Below are 21,252 nucleotides of genomic sequence, written 5' to 3'. Positions count from 1 at the left end.
GGGCAGCCCCAGTGGCTTAGCAGTTTAGTGCCGTCTTCAGTCCAGGGCATGATCCTAGAGACCCAGGATCAAGTCCCACATCAGGCTTCCTGCATGGAGCCTGCTTCTTCCTCTGCCTGTGTCTCTGCGTCTCTCTCTCTCTCTCTCTCTGTGTGTGTCTCTCATGAATAAATAAATAAAATCTTTAAAAATAAATAAATAAAATGATGATAAAATTACACTTAATATTGTAGTTTCTCTGCATCTCAAAAATTTTAAGTAAATTTTTTCCTGTTTTTATTATTTATTAAATAATTTAATTAGATATTATCTTATGATTTATTATTATCGCAATCTCAGAATAAAGAGCAGTCTTTTTCAGGAAAGGGTTATTTTATTTAAGATTATTTGCTCCTTCTATCTGTCAAAATGGCTTTTTCTTTTCAACAAGAGGCCAGTGACAGTAGATGGTAGGTAGATAAAGCAATATAAAAATTGGCATGTGGCAATATAAAAATTGGCAAGCCAAAGTTCTTATTAAATAAATATTTTTTAAAGATTTAGAATATCCAGGCTAGATGCCATAGAAAATATAAATTAACTGTAGCTGGCCTAAGGAAAAAAAAGAAAAAGAAAAGAGGAAATATGATTGTCAAGAGTAGATTTTTTTTAAAATATGTTTATTTATAGGTAAGTAATCTCTACACCCAACGTGGGCCTCAAACTCACCCCCCTAAGATAAAAAGTCACATGCTTTTCTGACTGAGCCAGCTAGGTCCCCAAGTATAGATTGTTTTTTTTTTTTTAATCACCTCTTGGCTTTTTTTTTCCTCCTTACTCGCCATTCTTTTTCCTTCTTGCTGACCCAAAAATAAAGTGAAAATTTATAAGAAAATTGAGCTACAAAATCTCATAGGAAATTGGCTTGCCCTCAATGTTAATTTATTTTGTGCAGGCTAGGCCAGAACACCTTGGAGTCCAGGAACTAGATTTCTGTATGTGTCAGATATAAACTTAGTTAAAGAAAAGGGAAAAAGAGAGAGAAAAGTCTTACTTAGCGCAATAAATCTGTCAGCTTGGTTTGGTACCCAAGAACAAAATCTGATTCATTGGCTGTGTACTTCACAAATTATGCCCACAACCCATGTGAATATCAGATGAAAATCCCACTCAAGAGAACCCTCACAAGTGAATTGCCAAACTGATCTGATCAGATGGTGTGGGTTTTTCCTGGTGCTGCTTTTAGTTTTATTATTTAGCATTAAATCTTTAATAGCAGCATGTTAAAAGAGGCTCAGAGTTTTGGTGACATTGCAAAAATTTTTATGAAGCTTCAAAATCCACCCCACCGGCCTCAGATTGTGAAGTCAAAAATAGCTCTGGGATGAGAAGTGAAACACATGCCCATTCAAAACATTATTTGAAACCTTCTGAAATTAGCATTACTCAGGACTCTAAATTTTGTCTACTTTTGTCTACTGGAAAGAACAACATTTACTTATTAAGTTCCCACTGATCACCAGAAAAGGCCCCTCTGTTAATAAAGGGGCATAGACCAGCAATTACTCTGCTTGTTGCTTACAGGTTATGTTTCACTGGCCAGCTGTTTTAACCAAATACTCCTTCAACTGTGCTGTGGCTTTAAGCTGCTGCTAAACTATGAAGACCTGCCTCATGAATTTATTAGCAGATGTGTGTTTTGAAAGCCATCGTTACATGGAGACCTAGAGCAGCAGTCAGATCTTCTGACATGTGGGCCACACATGATCGCGTGCCGAAATGCACCCATTATTCCTGTGGTCATTTCCCACAGCCTGTATTCGAATGTCCTGTGGGTGGTTTTACTGCCTTACTGGCTTTCTGTCCATCTATGCCCTGGATTGCACATGGTAGTGGCCAGACAAAAGAAAAATCAGTAATGTACAATTTGGACTGTCCACTGGAAAACTGGATTGTGTTCCTTGTTTGGTCAGAAATCCCGTTGTCTGGAGCCATGAGTTACCAGATTTGGGGGTCCTTAGAATCTCCTGGTCTGCCTACCAATGCTTTGCAGCATTCCTCAAAGGCTTTCTGGGTTTCACAAATTTGTTTTTGCTGGAAAATGGCAATGTCCAAAGGGCCATTGAAAAGGTAGGACAACGCTTTAACTCCCAGTGAAGTAGTGGGATGCAGTGCTTTGTACAGCGGGTCTGGTTGTGGACCAGTCGGAGCCTTGTGCAACTTTATGAATCTCTCAAGGCGAGGGCAGGCTTAAAACTTCATAGAAAGACATCTTTCTGTCAGCTAGCTGTGAGTTTGGTCCCCTGTTGTTTGTCCAGCTAGAAGGACCTTTGAAGGTTTGTTTCTTCTCAAAGAAGTGAAGAAGAGGAAGGAAGTATGTGGGTTTACAGAGAGTGCCTTACTCCCAGCATGTTGTCCCTCAAGAGAGGGATCTTCTGTTCAGATTCTAATTACTATAACCACCTTCTCAAATGTACCTGTGATCACAGCACTAGTGTAATGAATGTGTGCAGAGTCACTAAGAGTGCCACTTTGCTTTCAGAGTCAACAGAACTAATGATGGCAGTGCTTACCCTGTTATTCAGGAATTCAGCTTGGAAATAACCAATTGCTGACCTAAGTGTCAGAGATGAAAGATTTGTGAATTAGGATTTCCAGAACAAATCTCATTCGTATCCATTGTGTACCAGGAACCTGACATTTGTCAAGGTCAAAGTGCCAGGCCCTGTTCCAAGTGCTTTACATGTATTAACTCAATCTTCACAAGGACTCTGTAGGACAAGACCTGTTACTAATGTGTCACTCTTTACAGAGAGAGAACTTGAGGCACAGAAAGGTAACAGGCCCAAGGTCACGCAGCTAGAGAACATAGGGCAGAGATTACAATCTAAATGGTCTACCTCCAAAGCCCATCACCCTCTTAACTGATATTTTCAAATTCAGACTCTGTCTGACCCATTAGTAGGTCAAGAAACCAGTGACCAGGATGTTTTGTTAAAATGAAATAGAATAGGAAAATATCAGAGTATATCACATGTAGGAAGGATTGTTTAATAAAATCTTGTTTCAGACAAATTAGATAAAAATTCTTCACATCCAGTTATGTTTTATACTTTTTCTGATTTCAGCCAGGTAATACGGTGCAAATGGTGCATAGTACATAACACACCCTGCAGGGGCCTGTGGCAGGGGGTGGTGGGGGTGGTGGGTGGTGCCTGGAATCAAACACATTAATACTTGTGCAGTGAGGCATGTGAATATTCACACTAAATACAATAAATAGTGTAAGTAGCCTTTAAACAGATCAATTTGGGGCTTGTCTCACAATGAATTTTGCTGCCAAACTTATAAAAAAGTTTTCCAGTTTTCAGAGCTTCAGATATTTCAAAATTGAGGATTGCAGACCTAATTATACATATGTATACAGGCTCCCAATAGGAGATACACTTCTTACAAGGAGTTGGGGTTAAAAAAAAAAAAAAGTTTGGAAAACACTACACAAGGTTATTGCTGAAATCATGGACTGTTGGAGCAGGGAAGGAACGTAAGGATGATATATTACATATATCCCCAAAACCAGAACACTTCAATTTTAACAAGTAGACAAACCAAGGCCAGAACAGAGGGCATTGGGACTTCCGGAGGCCACCCGCTTCTTTGCCCCAGAACAAGCCTCCTGACACACAGCTCAGGCCTCTGGACCACACGCCCTCTCCAGAGTCCTATAATAACAACCAAACCACACCACGCATCTCGTAGTTTGGATTCTTTTCAGGTTTTTCCAAGAGCGACTCAAGTTTCGAGTGGTCACTTCCATCCCTAGGTTCTCCAGAGCCAGGGAAAGCCATGTGGTTTTTTCCCCAGCAGGACACTTAGGCTCAGGTGTTTGGCCATAGAGTAGGTGGCAGTGGGGTTTCTGCCCAGGTTCCAGGGAAATCTGTAAATTTCCTGAGTTTGTGGTTGAAACTGGTCTCCCTGGACCAGCAGTTTGACATTTTCCCCCTGTGGTGTTATATTCATGTTTCCACATTTAACATGTCAGACTGAATGAACATTGTGGTCTAAGGATTTAAAAGATTTATAATGGAGTCTTGAAAATTTACTTAAGGAATATGTACTTCCCCAAGCAATAACAAATATTACTACAAATGACCATATTAAATTAAAGTAACTGAGGCATTTCTGATTTGTAGGAAAGTTAAAATTAATCTTATGGCAGTTTCAGTTTCAAAATGAAAACATGGCTCTGCCTGGCCACAGATTTCCCGGCTGTTAGTCAACAGTGAATGAACTCTCAGGTGACTTTTTTTTTTCTTTAAGAAATATTCAGTTTTCTCTATGTGTAGAAAGGCAATACTTGAAGGAAAATACCCTGAAAAATCAACCGTACTTGTATCTGGAAACTTCAAAAGTTCTGGTAATATTTTTTTTTTTCGTGAACTGGGTGGTGAGTCTATAGATGGTCGTCATTTTATTATTATTCTTTAAACAATACATGTAAACACATGCACTCATTTGTGTGTGTCTGTGTATAGGTATATTCCACAATTTGAAAAGATGTTTTGAAACACAAGCCACAAACCCATAAAAATGTTTACATAAGTATATTTCAATGAGATGTGTTTTTATAATTTTTAAAAGGAAAGGAAGACTTAATTGAACACCAATAAAAAATAAATTTATAAAAAAGAAAAAAAGGAAAGGAAGACTTTCTTATATATTCTTTATCCCTTCCCTGACTGGCTCTGTTAGTGAGTAGGCAAGGAGTCTGGTTCCAGTTCTCTTTCTACATTAAAAAATAATAATAACCACAAGGTGTTCTGATAAATGTTGAATAACTGACTTTTGGAAAGGAAAAAAGCCCTCATTGGTAATACTTGCCAATTTCCATGGTGTAAATATTCCCGTTGCCAACAATTTCAAGCTACCAACATAATGGCATTTAACAGAGTTGGAAAGAGGTGTATACAGTAGCACACCATATTATATGGTAATTATAATAAACAGGATATTAATGTAAATCGCCCCGAAATACACATAATAGTAAAATGGAATAAAATAATTAAGAATTGGTAAGCTTTGCATATTACCTTTTTAAAAATATACTTGTTTAATTATTAACTCACATAATTTAATTTTTAATAATGGGTATGTTTAACAACTGGCTCACAAGAATCCCTGAAAATTTAATGATCGGCTCTCACAAGCCAGTACAAACCCACAACAGCACACTACTACAAGATTAGAACAGTTCCCATTGCAAAGCAGAAAGAATTCAGGGAGACAGGCACAGCCAGGCTTCCCCACATCACAGAGTCCTGAGGCTACAAATCCAGGACACCCCCCTACCACCAGTCAAGCAACCCCACCCAGCAGAACATGGCTGACATGGAGAGAATGAAGCCTCCTTTCTCCCAATCACCCTACTTACAACATACAAACCCCCAGAGGGATTCCCTCTGCATTTCCCCAAGCCCTAAGCTCTGGTTCCTTAAGCCCTTTCAACTTTGAAGACCAGGACTCTGAAGCAAAAGGGAGAAAGCTCAGAGTTCTTTGACATGCCCATAGCAGCAAGGCAGAGTAGGAGCATTTGATTACGCCCTGGCTGAAATTCTCTGATGTCAGCTCTGCCCCTTGCCAGCAAGGTGACCTTCAACAGGCCACTCTCCTCAGTTTCCAGTTAATGTGAAAAATGAGGGCGTTAGACTAGATGATCTGTCTTAACTAGGTTTCTTCCAGCTCTAAATCGCCCCCCACCCCCTTGTTGACTGCTGTGACTGAGGGCTTCAGAAAAGATGACCCATCAGGTCAAAACCCATGAAGAAAAACTCATCAGACCACAGGGTGATGTGACTTCCCAAGCCTGAATTCCTTGCCAGCCATGGGAATACATGGGAACATTTCTAAGGTGGACGATGGAAAGATCTGGGCTGTGCTTCTTCAAGGCTGTGTCACGCAGTGCAGCTGCCTTTGAAGGTGGGAAGTAGATTTGCCTGGGTTTCTGGTCAAAACTACTCGAGTCTCTGGCTCCTGGCTGCATTCACGGCCTTCGTCTGCAGCATCTGGTTCTTTATGAACTTGTCTCCCCCAGTGATGCCCTGCCTTGGGAATCTACCTATCTTTTGACAAAGAGTTGTATTGGTGGATCATTGCTTTAAAACTTTGGGGTTTAATAGGTCTCAAAAAATAGGTAAAGTCATGGTTGATAAGTGAAAGAGGAAGAGGAGCTGCACAATATTGCCAGTGAGAAACCAGTGAATTGTAACCACTGCTTCCAAGGCATGTACACCCATGCATGTGTGTGTTGTCATCAGGAATTAAATCGTGCAGCTGTGTATCTTGGTACGGCACGGTTGCCGTGATTTATGAGTCTAGCTGCGAGCAAGTTCACAACCGGCAATCCAAGAGAGGAGGAGGGAGGGTGGAGAGAGAGGAAGGTTGGCAGAAGTGCTTTATGAGTTTCATATTTAATGCTTTTAACATGATGTCTCGTTCTCACTTCTAGAAAGCACTTAGCAGATATAAGCCAAAAATAGATTGCTGTCCATAGCTGACCAAACGTGAAAGTGGGGGATGTGTGTGCACGTTGTTGTGGTTTTTTATGGTTGTTGTTTTATATCTGAGCTGTGGGAGAGTATTTTACAATAAAAGACATGAGCTACTGATACTGTTTAACTGGGGTGAAAGAAGACACAGAAGCCCATCCCCCACCCCCATTTCCCTGCCTGTCTCCCTCCTCTCCTACCACCCTCTTTTTTTTTTTTTTAAGATTTTATTTATTTATTCATGAGAGACACAGACAGAGGCAGAGACATAGGCAGAGGGAGAAGTAGGCTCCCTGCAGGGAGCCCGATGTGGGACTTGATCCCAGGACCCCAGGACCACAACCTGAGCCAAAGGCAGATGCTCAACCACTGAGCTACCCAGGTGCCCCCTACACCCTCTTTTTTTTTTTAAGATTTTATTTATTCATTAGAGACACACAGAGAGAGGCAAAGTCATAGCAGAGGGAGAAGCAGGCTCCATGCAGGGAGCCTGACATGGGACTCGATCCTGGGACTCCAGGATCTTATCCTGAGCCAAAGGCAGATGCTTAACCGCTGAGCCACCCAGGTGTCTCTACACCCTCTTTTGATGAGTGTTTCCATCCGACACTATCTGTGTGCTCTCTGGGCTGATTCCCTGTCAGCCAAGCCACAGTCCATTCTATAGATGAGGCATGAACCCGCAGCTTTCAGAGCATGAACACACAGTGCATTCCCAAGAAACTTAGAGTTGGGTAGGGTAGACAGGATATATAGATAAAACCATGTTATAAATAAAGTTTTATATAATCACAGCTTCCGTGTTTTGAGCCACTTCCTATATAACAGACACTGCTACCTCATTTAATCCTTACAACCATCCTCTTATGTGAGTACTCTCCTGTTCACTAGAGGGTGGTTTTCTTTGATCATGAACATTCAGACTCACAAGATGACCAGAAGCCACAGCGGGCACTGGGTCTCTTCAGAGCTTGCCAACAGGGCAGCATCAGGCCTTCTACAGAGTCCTCACTGGTACATGGGAGTCTACATAGACGCACAAGGGCAAGATGCCCCACAGGCAAAAGTGGGAACTGCATTGGTATAAGAGGAATCAAAGGTCCTGTAACGTTCCACTGGCATACTCCTTGGTTCCCTGCTTGGGACATACCTAGGGACAAGATCACCACATTTAGGAAGCCCAAGCTCTGACTTCCTATCAGGTGTGTATAAATGGTTTCTCATGGGGATCCCTGGGTGGCTCAGCGGTTTAGCGCCTGCCTTTGGCCCAGGGAGTGATCCTGGAGCCCAGGGATCGAGTCCCACATCAGGCTCCTTGCATGGAGCCTGCTTCTCCCTCTGCCTGTGTCTCTGCCTCTCTCTCTCTCTCTCATTCTCTCTCTCTTTCTGTGCCTCTCATGAATAAATAAATAAAATCTTAAAAAAAAAAATGGTTTCTCACTCTTCCCAGTCCAGAAGTGATTTGCCCATCAGGGGTCAGCGTGATCATAGGGAGTGTTGACTGTTAGTATAGTTGAAACACCATTTTAGCAGATTACCTGAGCTTAACCAAAGATCAAATTCTCTGGCAGAAAGGGAAACAATGGAGGATCCCTGCATGGCTCAGCAGTTTAGTGCTGCCTTCAGCCCAGGGTGTGATCCTGGAGTCCTGGGATCCAGTCCCACATTGGGCTCCCTGCATGGAGCCTGCTTCTCCCTCTGCCTGTGACTCTGCCTCTCTCTCTATCTCTGTGTCTCTCATTAATAAATAAATAAAAATCTTAAAAAAAAAAAAAAAAACGGAAACAATGTATGTTGACCCTTTGCCTACAGTTGTTAGTCCCATTTTACGGAGAATAAAGCTGAGGTTTATTTTTTTTTATTTTTTTTTATTTTATTTATTCATTCATGAGAGACATAGAGAGGCAGAGACATAGGCAGAGGGAGAAGCAGGCTCCCTACAGGGAGCCCGATGTGGGACTTGATCCCAGAACTCTGGTATCACGCCCTGAGCCAAAGGCAGACACTCAACCATTGAGCCACCCAGGCGTCCCAAAGCTGAGGTTTAGAGAGACTTATCAGACTTGCCTCAAGTCACATAAGTAACACAGGCAGGGCTAGACCCTTGGTCTGCCTGGCTCCAAGTCCCATATTCCTAACTAAGGTGCAAGATGCACATTTTACATTGTACTCCATAGAGTATCTGCTTTCTTTTACCATTTGAAAAAACTGACTTGAGGGGCACCTGTCTGGCTTAATCGATAGAGCATGCAACTCCAGATGTCAGGGTTGTGAGTTCAAGCCCCACATTGGGCAAAGAGCTTACTTTATGTTTTTTTTTTTTTAAGATTTTTTATTTATTTATTCCTGAGAGACATAGAGAGAAGCAGAGACACAGGCAGAGGGAGAAGCAGGCTCCATGCAGGGAGCCTGAATGTGGGACTCGATCCCAGGACTCCAGGATCACACCCTGGGCTGAAGGCAGATGCTAAACTGCTGAGCCACGCAGGGATCCTCCATTGTTTCCCTTTCTGCCATAGTTTTTGATCTTTGGTTAAGCTCAGGTAATCTGCTAAAATGGTATTTCAACTATACTAACAGTCAACACTCCCTATGATCATGCTGACCCCTGATGGGCAAATCACTTCTGGACTGGGAAGAGTGAGAAACCTTTTTTTTTTTTTTTAAGATTTTATTTATTTATTCATGAGAGACAGAGAGAGAGAGAGAGAGAGAGAGAGAGAGAGAGAGGCAGAGACACAGGCAGAGGGAGAAGCAGGCTCCATGCAGGGAGCCTGAATGTGGGACTCGATCCCGGGCCTCCAGGATCACGCCCTGGGCCAAAGGCGGGCGCTAAACCACTGAGCCACCCAGGGATCCCCAAAAGAGCTTGCTTTAAAACAAAACAAAAAACTGACTTGAATTACCTACATTGAGAGCCCTTGTTTTTTCTGGAAAAAGCAATGTATCTATTCTGTGGTTTTACCCACTCCACACGTACCAGGTAGCCCAATTGGAGAAGCTTGGTACTGTGCGAGTTAGTAATTCTACTTAAAATAATAGAAGAAAGCACTAGTTCTTTGCTTTTCTCTTAGATTCCATAATTTGAATAGAAGTTTGGAAGGGGTGGGGGTGGGGGAGCTGGGGAAGCAGTTTTAAGAACAGAGAGCCAACTTTGCATCTGAAAGTAAATGAATACCTGGCTACCAGGTGCTAACAATTCTGTTTCGCATTGTTCCGGTCTTGTTTTTAAACCTTCACCATCTTGTAGCATAAAACCTAAGAGCCCAAGACAAAGCACCTAGCTTTATTACCGTTCAGTTCTTCATAAACATCTGGTTGATTATATATCTAGACTGTATTGCAGAAGCCATTCAAGAAATGTGCCATCCATGTTCCAAGTATAAGAGTAGACGTTTTAAGACACTGTAACCATATTGTAATATTGTTTCATTGGGTATTTGGCTAAGCTTTTTACAGGCATTGGAACTATCTATTTATTGACTTCTAAAACTTCCTAGCATAATGAAGACAAATACTAGGAAATTTTTAGAACATGAAATATGTTGCGTTGTAACCATGTTTAAGTACAATGGGATTAATGAAGAGTTGTATTAAGATAGAATGTAGTGATGGGGGTTAGGGACAGGGAAGACTTGAGGGGCATGCTTATGTCCTTTTAGCCAAGGCAGTGGGCATGGGTGCCTGTTTTATTCCCTAAATCCTTTCAGGCAACCTGTTCACGCTTTCTGCCACAGTTTTCAAAAATGCAGTTGAAAAGCCTGCCTGTCCATAATACAAAAAAAAGTTTGCTGGCCCTACTGGCTCAGTCAGTAGAACATGCGACTCTTGATTTTAGGCCTATGAGTTCAAGCCCCATGTTGGGCATGGAGCCTTCTTAAGAAAAAGATTGTATAATGTCTGAAAAAAAGATTTGCTCTTTAGGTGAAAGCTATCATGCCATGGATTATTTTGAATGTTATATTACACAAATTTATGAAATGTTAAACAGAAAAGAACAGATCAAATGTTACAAACATAAGAGAAGTGTTGAAGGGATAACTTTGAAGTTTCCAAAGTGAAATCATGAGGAAAAGTCGCTTTTCCCTTTATGAGTTATAAAATCACAACATAAACCAGTCTTTAGCAATGATCTTTCTCCCTGTACTGCTCTCTTTCCTTCTTGAATCTGGGCAGATTTACTCATTCTGTAAATGTTTACTGAGATAGACTTGGCAGTGTACTAGCAGCAATCATGGGGACTTGTGTCCTTTCCTTTTGGCTAATGGTTAGGGAGACAAGACCTTCGGTCTGCCAAGAAAAATTTTTAAGATCTCAATGACAATATGAGGATTGGGAGCAAGACAAAAAGGATCCTTTTTCAGGAGGCCATATATGTTAAGTGGCAGTGAAGCAGTACGAGCAATAAATAGTACCAAGCCACAGATGAAGGAAGCTCTTTCCACCTGGGACTGCTGGGGAACTTTGAGAATGGGTGGGCTTTCTATGAGTTGAAAGAAAAGAGAGGACCTTCCAAGAGAAAGGAAGTTGTCTTTTTTTTTTTTTAAGATTTTGTTTGTTTACTCATGAAAGACACAGAGAGAGGCAGAGACATAGGCAGAGAGAGAAGTAGGCTCCTACGGGGAGCCTGATGCAGGACTCGATCCCAGGACCCCGAGATCACAACCTGAGCCCAAGGCACTCCAGCAGATGTAACATAGTCTCTGTGTGTACAAGGAGGGTTCGTGTCAGGAAGAAATGGGGCCTTACCTGTGAGGAACCTGAAGACGGTGAGCTAGAAGATAATTTAATCCCAGGGGAAAAGGGAATCTGTTGTGAGTCTTTGAGATTGTGAACACGTCCCCTTCCCTGGGTGGGGTATCTGTCGAACTCAGGGTAAAGTCATCATCACTCATGCTGCATAGATGGTCCCAGTTACTTACTTTCCGTTGTTGCTTCAGATTCATGACAGATGCCGCCCGTCGAGAGCAGGAGTCCCTGAAGAAGAAGATTCAGCCGAAGCTCTCGCTGACCTTGTCCAGCTCAGTGTCCCGAGGGAATGTGTCCACTCCACCACGCCACAGCAGTGGAAGCCTTACTCCTCCCGTGACCCCGCCCATCACCCCCTCCTCCTCATTCCGGAGCAGCACTCCCACAGGTAAGTGGCTCAGCCCCTTACCATTTTCCGGGTGAGGCAGGGATAGCACCTGTGTGGGTGTGACATGCTGGGGGTAGAAGGGGGCTGGGGACAGGTGATGGTTCAGACCCATCTTTGTTCCTTTACTGGTCTCTAGAGTTTGTCAATATAGTCGTCTATCATTGAAGAAATATTTACAAATTATTGTATATAGTCTGTACGTGATAATGGTTTTATAGATATTTTTTGAGCCTTTACCATTTGTGAGCCTGGAGTGAATTTCCTTCAGTCAGATGGAAGAGTAGATGAAACAAGATTGCTATGTGTTGATTATCATTGGCACTGGGTGATGAGTACATAGGGGTTCCTTCTACCATTTTCCATAATGTCAAAAAAAATTCTGAGTGCCTCCTGTTTGCCTGAAAGAGGTTAGGCTTTGTGGAAGATGTTGGTATTCTAGGAGGACCAACATGCACACTCTTAAGAGTCTTCCCCTCCCAAACTTAGAAGCAACTGAAAAAGTAAACAGCAGCCAGAGGAAAGATCACAATCAACTTTATTAGTGAATAAAGCCAAACTGCAGAATGGAACTTGGATTCATAACCATTGGGCTTCTTTTAGTATGTCTTCCCTGAATTCAGCTTATTTCCCAAACTGCCCTTTCACATGGATGCCAAGCAGATGCGAGTGCACCCCAGGCCCTGAGATGAGCATGCACGGCCCCTTCTCCCCAGTTAAGTTGTTGCTCCTCCATGGGCGGGAATGAGTAAATACAGTCAAAGGAGACTGGAAAGTTCCCTCCTCTTCTTTCTGCCATCTGAGAAGCAGGGAATTTATTTCCCCTCCCCACAGTGGGGAGTTTAGACAGGCATTAAATAAACGGAATCTTATAACCATGACAAGTGCTATATAGAACTCAGTGATAGGAGAGTATCCAGACGGAAATTCAGGAAAGGTTTTCCCCAGAAGATAAATAGGACTTAAGCAGGTAAAGAGGGGAAGGAGGAACATCCCACCAGGGAACATTTTGCAGAAGCTCTCTGAGGAGGAGCTTCTCAGGTATAGAAGGTCTATAGGTATAGACCTTCTCAGGTCTCAGGTATAGAAAGAGGCCAGCTAACTAGTGTGAGGTAAGGCCAAGGCAGTCGGCAGAAACCAGGGCACCATGGGTTGATCCTGAGAGCAAAGAAAAGCCATCTAGAATCACACCATCCTCTCTATAGGATCACTCCCGTGACTGTGGTTAAAAAGTTGATTTTCTCTGACAGTTTGTAGATCTCTTTTTCAGCCATCTCTCATCCAGGGAGAGGACGACAGTAGTATTTCTCAAGTTGTGTTTCAGAATATTTACTTCACAAAATCGTAGTTTGGAGGGAAAGGGATTCCCTAATAAGATGGGGAAAGTGATGGGTTAAATCAAAGTAAACTGATTTCTTTAATGCAGGGCTTTAATATGTATTGTTATTCTCCGAGGGAAGGATTTAGTAAGTTTCTCAAACTTAGTTGACTTTCATTAGGGGACCTCCTTTCTAAGGGCAGTTTGGGGGACTCAAGGCTGATACACACCCTATGTCTTGTCAGGATTAGGCACTTTGAAGATAGGACAGGTGTGCGAGACAAGCCGATCAGAGTTCTATCTGTACTTCTCCCTTTACAGATCACTAATGATACCCAATATATGGATTTTTCTGTGAGTTAAATGTGAGGGCATTTGTATACACCCAGCATTCAATAAATGTTCATCTCTGTGGTCTGTGGTTTTCAACTAGTTGCTTCAAGAAGAGAATCAGCGTCACTTGTCTGTAAATGGTGAATTGGCGCATTTGTGTTGGGCATTTGTCCATTCCTTTAGGTAGGCCACCATATTTCCCTTACATTTTATTCTGTGAAGATTTACTTTCCAGGATCTTTGTGTAATATTTGCTATGTAAATCTAAGGAGTGCTATGAAAACGTAGTGTACCTCTGTGGTCCTCTTTTCTGGGTATTTCTGTGATTATTTATCCATATATAATATGAATTATGGGGGCAGTTCTATACTGGAGAGTGTTTTATACCGGACTTAATATGGACTGACTCGTGGCCAAAACCAGATAACCATGACTGCCCCAATTAGTAACGGGTGCCATAGAACCCCATGGACACAGACAGTTTAAAAGTGAGAGTTTATTATTTTTCATGTAAGAATGTTTGGAAGAAATGGAATCATTTCCTTTCCTTCAGACATAAAGAAATCGTTCTGACACCTTGCCTATTTTAACAATTTCCCACTGAGAGAATTAATTTATGTTGTGGTAAAGATGTATCATTTTCAGTCTGTCAAGATCATTGGTAACTTATTTGCTGCTTGAAGAACGTTCCATGTAAACATCAAAAATTAGGGGAAGTGGTTGCTTAAACCCCTACCCTGTACAATTTTGATTGTGTACATTTTTCAATGTTCGAAATGTTATTTTACCTGTAGTTAGAGAGATCAGCTTATTTTGCCTGACTAATGTGGTTTCGTTCACTTTTCATTGCCAAGTTATAAATAATATTCCAAGTTTCTACCTCCTAAATTCACTCTTCCAAATTCCACATTTAAGGTATATTCCAGGTCCAGAAGTAATAGTCCTCTTGTAGAAAATCTCATTTATAAAATATTCTTTAAAATATACCATCTTGACTGACTTAGAGCTCCGCTTCCTCCTGGAGTTTCAAGTATTTCTTAGGTCTTCTTGGACTTAATATTTACTTTGAAATTTCTAAATCCTAGGAGAATCTTCTTACCTTAGCTTTTTCATTTTCTATCCTAAGTAGTTTTGTTTTAAGTATATATGTATTTTTTATTATATATATATTAAATATGTGTGTGTGTGTGTATGAAAGAAAGTATTCACTTAAGGAAAGATTAGAATGGTTTAAATCATGAGTTGGCAAACCTTTTCTGTAAAGGATCAAATAGTAAATATTTCATGCTTTGTAGGCCAGAGGGTCTCTGATTCAGTGACTCAATCCTGCCATTATAGCATGAAAGCAGCTGTAGAACTCCATAAATGAATAAGCATGGTGTGTTCCTTCAAAACTAAAAGTTTTTGTAAAACTTTATTTATAAAAACAGACCAGATTTGGCTCACAGGCCATAGTTTGCCATCCCCTGGTTTTTTTTTTTTTTTTTTTTTTTTTTTTCTTCTTTTTTTTTTTTTTTTTTTTTCATCCCCTGGTTTAATGATAAAGCTATGTAATTTAAAGATCAACCTCAGGGTGCCTGAGTGGCTCAGTCGTTTGGGGGTCTGCCTTCAGCTCCAGTCGTAATCCAGGGTCCTGGGATTGAGTCCTGTGTTGGGCTTCCTGCTCATTGAGGAGTTTGCTTCTCCCTCTCCCTCTGCCCTTCCACCCTCCTCTCTCTCTCTCTCTCTCTCTCTCTCACTCTCTCTCTCTCTCTCTCAAATAAATAAAATCTTTAAAATAAAATTTTAAAAAAAGATCAACTTCATTAAATTCCCTGCAAACAAAATGTCAAAAGAATTCATACCCTTCTCTTCAGAAGTAGTAACATCTAGGGTATAATTCCTAAGGGGGAAAGACAACTAACGTTTGTAGAGTATTTACTATATTATATGCTTTCATATTCTGGACGTAAAATGCTTTTAATCCCAACACCAGCTGCACTGAGACAACATTCTTATTTCCATATACAGATTAAAGAAATAGAGGCCTTTAATAAGGTTAACTTCACAAAGCCCCATGTCTGTCTATTCAAAAAAATGTGGTCTTCCAGTAGTGCAGTTTCCTTGCACTTTCCACATTAGGACCTTTTAGAAAATTCTTATTAGACCTTCAGCCATCTAGCTGCTCCAGTTACCAGTTAGACAACTCCAAACCCAAAATCCAACAGAATGTTAAGATAACTGGAACTCTGGTTCACTTCCATTCTCAGACTTCCCACCCTGCTGTCCAAATAGCATATTAGAAGTGGAGAGCCAACCACTTAGCCGAGGTTTTCTTTAAGGATGAGCTGGAGCTGATTCCTGAGAGCCAGTTATTAAATGTCCCTGTTTGCCAACCAGTTGTTAGAAGGATTACCTTGAAATTGGCCTTAGTGGGAGTCTTTACACCAATCAAATTGGCAAATGCTACCTATCAGCACCCCTACCTTAATCCTCCCCCCCACCGCTGCCTCTTTACCATTATACCAGGTTTATCCTTTCAGTAGTTAACGGATTAACATTGCTTTGTTATTCAAGGGATCAGGGTCCTAACTGTGTCTGTGAATAAACCGAAAGCAAACCTCAGTCACCAATAAATAATGGCCATTTCAAATATTGGATTGCTTTGCAGTCATTCGCAGCAATGTTATAGGTGACTGTAATGACACGGAAAGTTATTCACATTATTGGGTTACAAAACCACACGTGCAGCGTGATCCCAATTTTATTTTTTACTCCAAAAGAGCTAACTGTGGTTGCCTTAATATGATAGGGAAAAGGGCCTTATTTTCTCCATTCTCTTTTCTCCCATTTACTAAGATGAATCTGTTTTACTTTTATAACTGAAATTAGTGTTTAGTGCATATAACCAAAAGATCTAGACAGGATGGCCCCATGCCGTCCAAAAAAACAGTTTAAAGAATTTATTTTCTTCAAATTAATGTAATTATCTTTTCTGGAAGAGGAAGGATTTTCCTCTAGGAAAGGCCTGGGTTAGCATATTATATTGGTTATCAGTGCCTGGAGATTAATTAGTTAAGAAAGTAATTCCTCCCCCCACTCTGATCCCCACACCTATATTTGCCAATGAATCTCTTAAAAGAGTGACTCTCCATCAGGCTGAAATCAAAATCACCTGGAAGTTTTGTTTTGTTTTGTTTTGTTTTGTTTTGTTTTGTTTTAAGTGAACTCTACACCATACATGGGGCTCAAACTCATGACCCAGATATCAAGAGCTGCATGTAGGAACGCCTGGGTGGCTCAGTGGTTGAGGGTCTGCCTTTGGCTCAGGGCATGATCCCGGATTCCCAGGATCGAGTCCCACATTGGGCTCCTTGCATGGAGCCTGCTTCTCCTCCCTCTGCTTGTGTCTCTGTCTCTCATGAATAAATAAAATCTTTAAAAAAAAGAGAGAGTTGCATGCTTTACCGACTGAGTCAGCTAGGCACCCCAACGTGGAGGATTTTTTAAAAAGATTTATTTATTTATTTATTTATTTATTTATTTATTTAAGAGAGAGAGAGCGAGCATGTGCATGCATGAGGACACAGAGGGAGGGGCAGAGGGAGAGAAAGAGAATGTTAAGCAGGCTCCATGCCCAGTGCAGAGCCTAATGCAGGGCTTCATCACATGACCCTGAGATCATGACCTGAGCTGAAATCAAGAGTTGGATGTTTAACCCTTGAGCCCCAGGCACCACTACTCCAACCTGGAATATTTTTAAGCCACTTTTTGCTTGGGCTCCATCCCTGAAACTCTGATTCAGTTAGTGGATGGGGCTTAGGCACTGGGAGTTTTTAAAAACCAGATAATTCTAACCTATAGCCTGAGTTGGAAAAGCACTGTTTTAAAACGTGATCAGTCTAGTTGTCATAGCCATGTGTTTTCTTGCTTGGGTTAACATATTTCCACCTTGCCTGGAGAAAGGTTACAGTAGTCTACTTGCTAGGACTCCAGAGATGGGTCCAATGGGACTGAACAGATGCTCACTTATGTCTTAATGGAGAAGCCACAGAAAGAGTTGGCTGGATTTCTGGTTATAATAGCATATTGCATAGTCTCTCCTGGAAAATATTTGTATATATATTTTTTGGCCCACTCAGGAGGGGAGAAATTCAAATATTAAACCAGAGAAAGGCACCCAAGGAAATTAAACCAATTTTTTTGTTTTCTTGTTTAGGTTCCCTATAATGACTGTGAAGTCACAGATAATATCTATTAATGCATAATTTGAGTTTTTATGTTGTGTTATTTCACTTCATATTGCTGTGTCTCCTGCTATTTGGCCTTACAGTAGACCCTTAACATTCCTTTATGGCTTTTGCAATAAGTTGTTCAGGTTATAAGATTTTGAAATTTCCAGGAGTTACTGATCCACAACAAGTCTTCTTAAAAGTATTAATTTTTCTCTCAGGATGGAAATTACTCTGCAGTACAGACTTTATACAACTGATAAAATTTTGCTTGACATTTAGAAACTATCTAAATGGAGTTGAGGTGGACTCTCCCTACCCCCTCCATGCCTTTTTTATTTTTAGAAGACAAAATAAACGTAAGTAAGCTTAGTAGAAGTAGAAAATCTCAGAGAAAGATAACTAAGGTTAGGTCTAAACTAGCATACCTCCCCCCACCCATCCAAGGCGGACGGAGGATGAACTAGAAGGAGAAACCTCAAGGAGAGAAATCCTATTCTGTTTTATGGTGGAACATAAGAAAAGAAAAGCAAAATATTTCAGCATGACTGAATTTCATGACATATTTATAAATTCCTGAAGCCATGGTTTGTTTTTTTCTCACAGGTTCTTCCCTCAAGAGTTCAATATTTAGACCATACCTAAGAAACATCCCCCCAAATCTTCCTATTAAGAAAATGGCCTCGATTTACATTTCCCTTTTCGCATTAAGGTACCTTCTTGTTGTTGGAGAATGACAAGATGTTGCTGTATTATCTGGCTTCCATTATGTTCGGAGTCACTAACACACCCTTTCCTGGTCCGTGGTTTCTTTGCTTCTTTGTTTATATACTAATTTGCTCTAGTCATTGTTCTTTCATCTTCTTTTTTGATTGCCTCGTAAAACCTTTATCCTGCTTCCCAAGGGTCATGCTCCAATCTTATGGCTAGTTCTGCTTCCTTCACCATCTTAGGTGGCTACTTGTTTTTCATCTCCTCTTGCCTCTCAAAATGTTGGTAGAGTAAGGATGGCAACAACAATGTAGCATTTCAATTATTTTTCTGTAACTGCACAACTTCTAAGAAACCTTCCTAACCAAAACTCTTTTCTTGACTGGAAGAAAACAATCAAATCAATGGTGATCTGTAATAATAATAGATTATATCTTCATAGCACTTAATGCACAAAAGCATTCACACTCACCATCATTAACCCCACTTGAAGACAAAAGAAATTGAGCCTCGCTTAAATGATAACTTGCCCAAGTTCAAGTGGTTTCCAAATGGCATATCCACTGTTTTCCACAGCACTAGGATTGGGCATCTTTACATTTGCCATAATTTACTGAGTATCCATTTTTTTATAGGTTCTGTGCCAGGTATTATGGGTAGTCTGCATAAGGCATAGCCCTTATGGATTAGAATTTATATCTTTTAGTAGAAGCCAGTTATACACATGTAGGACAGACACATAATGAATGTGACATAGACACAGATGGCCTACATTATCAGGATGGGTGATTAGTAAAACAAGAGAGATACATACAGCATCATTTTCTCTGTGCTGTTTTCGCACAGTTACAAGCTATATATTCACACCTATAAAATGTCTTAGATATTGTAAGGCAAACATAAATTCCAAAGGAGTTGGAATAAGGTGAGATCAGTGGGAATGTGACTTGGAGCAGACAGTTTTATATTCCATGATCGTTATGGAATGTCAGTTTAGGGAATTAGTAATCAGACCTGGATATTAACAAAAGATGTTAGTGAATCTGGGGTTTTCTGGGTCACCTTTCAAAACTCTGGGAGCAAAACCACCAGAAGTAAAAGGGGGTAGGGGGAGCCTTAAGCATCAGAAGGATCTGAAACCAAATCTTGATTCTGCTACTGGAGAGAGACTTGGCCTTAAATTTTTCCAAGTCTCAGTATCTTTTCTGCACATTGGAGGCAATCCCACCTCACCGTGAAGATGAACGAAATAGAGAGAGGGACAGAAAAAAAAAAAAAAAAAAAAAAGAGAGAGGGACAGAAAGAACCACTTGTGTTAACATCACCTCTACTGAAACCACCAGTTCAGAAAGGACATTGGCCTTGGAAGGGCTCTACTCTGCCTAAGACACTTTGCAGCGGTAAAGAAGCCCCGTATGTTCGGGAACTGTCGGCTAGCAGTGGTAGGAATGGCTGACGCTGGCAGGTTAGTTAGGGTTTCTTGAAGTAGCTGAGTAGCACGTTCAAAACAAAGAAAACACTTTTTGCTCTTAACTGAATCCTGCCCTTTCAGGCAGACAGAATTTTGCCAGCCCTGGCCAGGACCACTCGTGCGTGTTTATTTTTGGTCTGCACTAACCTCAGAAAAGGCTGGTTCCAGGAATGTGCATTACAGGTGGTATTTGCTAATGACCTGCTCTGGGCAGAGGCACATTTTCTAAAGAAAGGTTGGCGGGTGGGGGGGGAGGGGGTCCTATCTGAAAACAAAAATGACACTATGTGTTATTAATACGGGGACACATTTAAGATAACCACTTTGTGACCAGGGTTGATAGGAGTATAGAGTTGGCCAGTTCACAGATTTTTATATCTTCTTTTTTTTTTTTTTAGATTTTTATATCTTCTTTTGTTATTTTAGTAAATGTAATAATAATAACGCTTTTAATTGTGGAAATTCAAAGCACTGTGAAAGTGAAAGATTGAATGTTTCTAACAAATACATGCACTCCTTACAAGCTCTGTCCCTTCTCATTTTTTTTTTTAAGATTTTTTTTTTTTATTCATGAGAGACACACACAGAGAGAGGAGGCAGAGACACAAGTGGAGGGAGAAGCAGGCTCCATGCAGGGAGCCCGAAGTGGGACTCGATCCCGGGGCCCCAGGATCACACCCTGGGCTGAAGGCAGGCGCTAAACCACTGAGCCACCCAGGGATCCCCTGTCCCCTCTCTTGTAAAGGGTGTGACCACACAGGCCCAACCACCACTGTGGTTAGAGGGAGGGGGCACCCCTTTGCCTCACCTACATTGAGGTTCTTTTATGTGTTCAGGGCCTTTTATGATGTAGCAGAACTAAACATTTCACTCATAAAATATATCTAGGTACTAGGGCCACATAAAGACCATCTCAAGGTTTTGAGGATCTGGTGAATTTTGACTCCCATATCTCGGAAACTCTAGCCCTCCTTCCTGTCAAGGGCCGAGGACCCCTCAAAGCTGCTCTCAGGAGGGGAGAGAGCATCAGATGTTGCTGCTCCTCCACCCAGACGAGGAGGGTTGAAACCTGCTGAGATCACAGAGCTTCTTCAGGGCTCCAAAAATCAGTGACATCAGCGTGGCAGTTCCACGTCAGGACTTTACCCAAGGGTAATGGAAACATGCCCACAAAAGACAAGTAGAAGGATGTACAGAGCCGCTGTCTTCACAATAACTCTGAACTGTTAATTCTCTTGTTAGGTGAATGGATAAACAAATCGTGATCTGTCCATACAGTGAAATACAGATTTAGCAATAAAAAGGAACAAAATAATGTTTTGTTTTGTTTTGTTTTGTTTTGTTTTGGAACAAAGTAATGTTACACCAGAAAACGTGGATGAATCTCAAAAAAAAAAAAAAAAAAAAAAAACCTTACACTGAGCAGAAGCAGACACAAAAGAGTTCATAGGAAATTCAAGTACAGGGGCACCTGGGTGACTCTGTCAGTTAAGCACCTGCCTTCGGCTCAGGTCACGATCTCAGGGTCCTGGGATGGAGCCCCATGTCAG

At 41.1% G+C, this 21,252-nt stretch overlaps 1 protein-coding gene across 1 annotated transcript in view; it reads left to right on the top strand.

Annotated features, from left to right (window-relative positions):
• JAZF1 (JAZF zinc finger 1) overlaps nucleotides 1–21,252 on the top strand; it is a 339,605-nt gene that overhangs the window by 276,417 nt on the left and 41,936 nt on the right. The window contains exon 3 of the mRNA XM_025993096.2: nucleotides 11,465–11,661. Coding sequence (XP_025848881.1) covers nucleotides 11,465–11,661 — 197 coding nt within the window. The remainder of the gene's footprint in view (nucleotides 1–11,464; nucleotides 11,662–21,252) is intronic.

The sequence above is a fragment of the Vulpes vulpes genome, chromosome 7 (genome assembly GCF_048418805.1).
Source record: "Vulpes vulpes isolate BD-2025 chromosome 7, VulVul3, whole genome shotgun sequence".
NCBI lineage: Eukaryota > Metazoa > Chordata > Mammalia > Carnivora > Canidae > Vulpes > Vulpes vulpes.
This window is presented reverse-complemented; position numbering and strand designations above follow the sequence as displayed.